Source organism: Crocuta crocuta, unplaced genomic scaffold, assembly GCF_008692635.1.
Source record: "Crocuta crocuta isolate KB4526 unplaced genomic scaffold, BGI_CrCroc_1.0 scaffold334, whole genome shotgun sequence".
Taxonomy (NCBI): Eukaryota; Metazoa; Chordata; class Mammalia; order Carnivora; family Hyaenidae; genus Crocuta; species Crocuta crocuta.
This window is the reverse complement of record NW_027533260.1, coordinates 5,255,000-5,256,761: the sequence shown is the minus strand read 5'-3', so window position 1 is coordinate 5,256,761 and position 1,762 is coordinate 5,255,000. Positions and strand designations below refer to the sequence as shown.

Sequence of the window (1,762 nt, the reverse complement as noted above, 5' to 3'; positions counted from 1 at the left end):
CGGCCCATGACGGGCACGGAGAAGGGCAGCGTGACCGTGCGGTTGAGGAAGAGGTAGCCGTTGTCGGCCGTGCCCTTCATGGAGCCGGCGCTCTCGAGGCAGGCGGCCAGGATGCTGGGGTCCACGACCAGGATGAAGATGAAGGGCGCGTGGCTGTCGGACAGCAGCGTGTTGATGGCGTTGAGCACGCCCACCACGCGCTCCGGGTAGCACGTGTCCAGCCCGGTGACCTCGAGCACGACGCGCAGCCGCCGCCGCTGGTAGATCTCCAGGAAGCACAGGAAGTCGGTGAGCAGCTCCACCTCCTTCTTCACCTCGCACATGAAGCCCAGCTGGCTGCCGAACTTCTCGCGCGACACCAGCCGCTCGATCTTCTTGCGCTGGCTCACGAACAGGTGCTTGCCCACCGAGTACACGGCCATGAGCAGCCCCGAGCNCCCACGCCCAGGCCCTGCACCGCCAGCAGCGCCAGCAGCGCCAGGCACACGCGGCGCCGGCAGTGCCACTCGCGCCGGCAGAAGCCCGGCGTCGTGGCCGGCTTGTTGCCCAGCACCGAGTACACGCTGAAGGGCAGCGCGCCGTACTGGTGGCGGATGCCCTCGCACAGCGTGGTCACCAGGCCGGCCCACAGCTTGTCGGTGCCCGCGTACTGCCAGGCGCTGAAGCGGATGAAGAGGAACTTGACGTTCTTGCGCCGCAGGTGCACCTCGGTGATGACGGGCTGCAGGAACACCAGGTACCACAGCAGCCGCGGNACGCAGGTGCGGAAGGAGAGGCCTGAAGCCGGGCGGGGCCCGGGGAAGGTCGGAGGGCGGGGCCCGATGTCGTGGGGGTGGGGCCAGAAGCAGAGATCCCAAGTCGGGGGAGGGCGGAGGGGGCAAGGAAGGCTCTAAGGAGCGAAAGAATGCGTGCGAGGCGCCGCGGAAGCCCAGCGCAGGGGCAGCAGAGGGCAGCAGGGCAGATTTTCCTGGCTCGGTGCTCCTCCTCCTCCTCCAGGTCTCAGCTCAGCTGTCTCCTCCTCCAGGAAGCCCTCAGTGATCCCCAGGCGGGCTCAGGTGCCTCCTGAGCTCCTCCACCCCAACCCTACCCACTACTGGGAGGGGGGGTGTCATCCCTCTCTGGGGACAGTCTGCCTCCCTCTCTGAACTGTGAGACCAGGAAGGGGAGGGCTCTGATCGGTTTGGTCATCCTGTGTCCCCTGGGCAGCAAGGAAGCACCGGGGGAGGGAATGTCTGAAGGATGGATCACGAGAGGTTGAGGGGCAGGGTCCGCCTGCTATTGAGGTCAGTGAATGAATGAGCGGGCGTGTGTCAGTCACCTAGTACGACTAGGAGCTCCGGAACGCGGCTCCCTGGTTCCCTCTAGCCAGCCGTCTCCTCCCAGGACCCTGTTTGTCACTCAGCAGGGCCAGGAGCAGGGAGGTGAATCTCCCGCAGCCCCTCTGGCCACAGTCGGGAGCTGGGGTCTGGGCAGGGTTTGAACCAGGCCTGAGTTGCCATGGATCCTGGCTCCGCGTCAGCCCGTGTGATCGGTTAACATCTGTTAGGGGACCAGTGCTCAGAAGGGATGGGTCTGGGGGTGGGCACAGGAGGGACTTTGTGGGAGCCAGTGAGGAAGCTGGGTTTTCTCCCGCGCGCCCCACGGAGGGCTTCTGAACAGGGGAAGGACAGGGCTAGAGCTGTATCTTAAACAAGATTTCCTTGGGGTGGATCTGCCGAGGAGGGGAGGAGACTGTGGGCCAGGAAGCCAGAGAAGAAATGAG

At 65.5% G+C, this 1,762-nt stretch overlaps 1 protein-coding gene across 1 annotated transcript in view; it reads right to left on the bottom strand.

Moving 5' to 3' along the window:
* NKPD1 (NTPase KAP family P-loop domain containing 1) overlaps positions 1-1,762 on the bottom strand; it is a 9,167-nt gene that overhangs the window by 3,814 nt on the left and 3,591 nt on the right. The window contains 2 exon segments of the mRNA XM_077747211.1: positions 5-436; positions 439-777. Of these exon segments, the coding sequence (XP_077603337.1) occupies positions 5-436; positions 439-777 (771 nt within the window).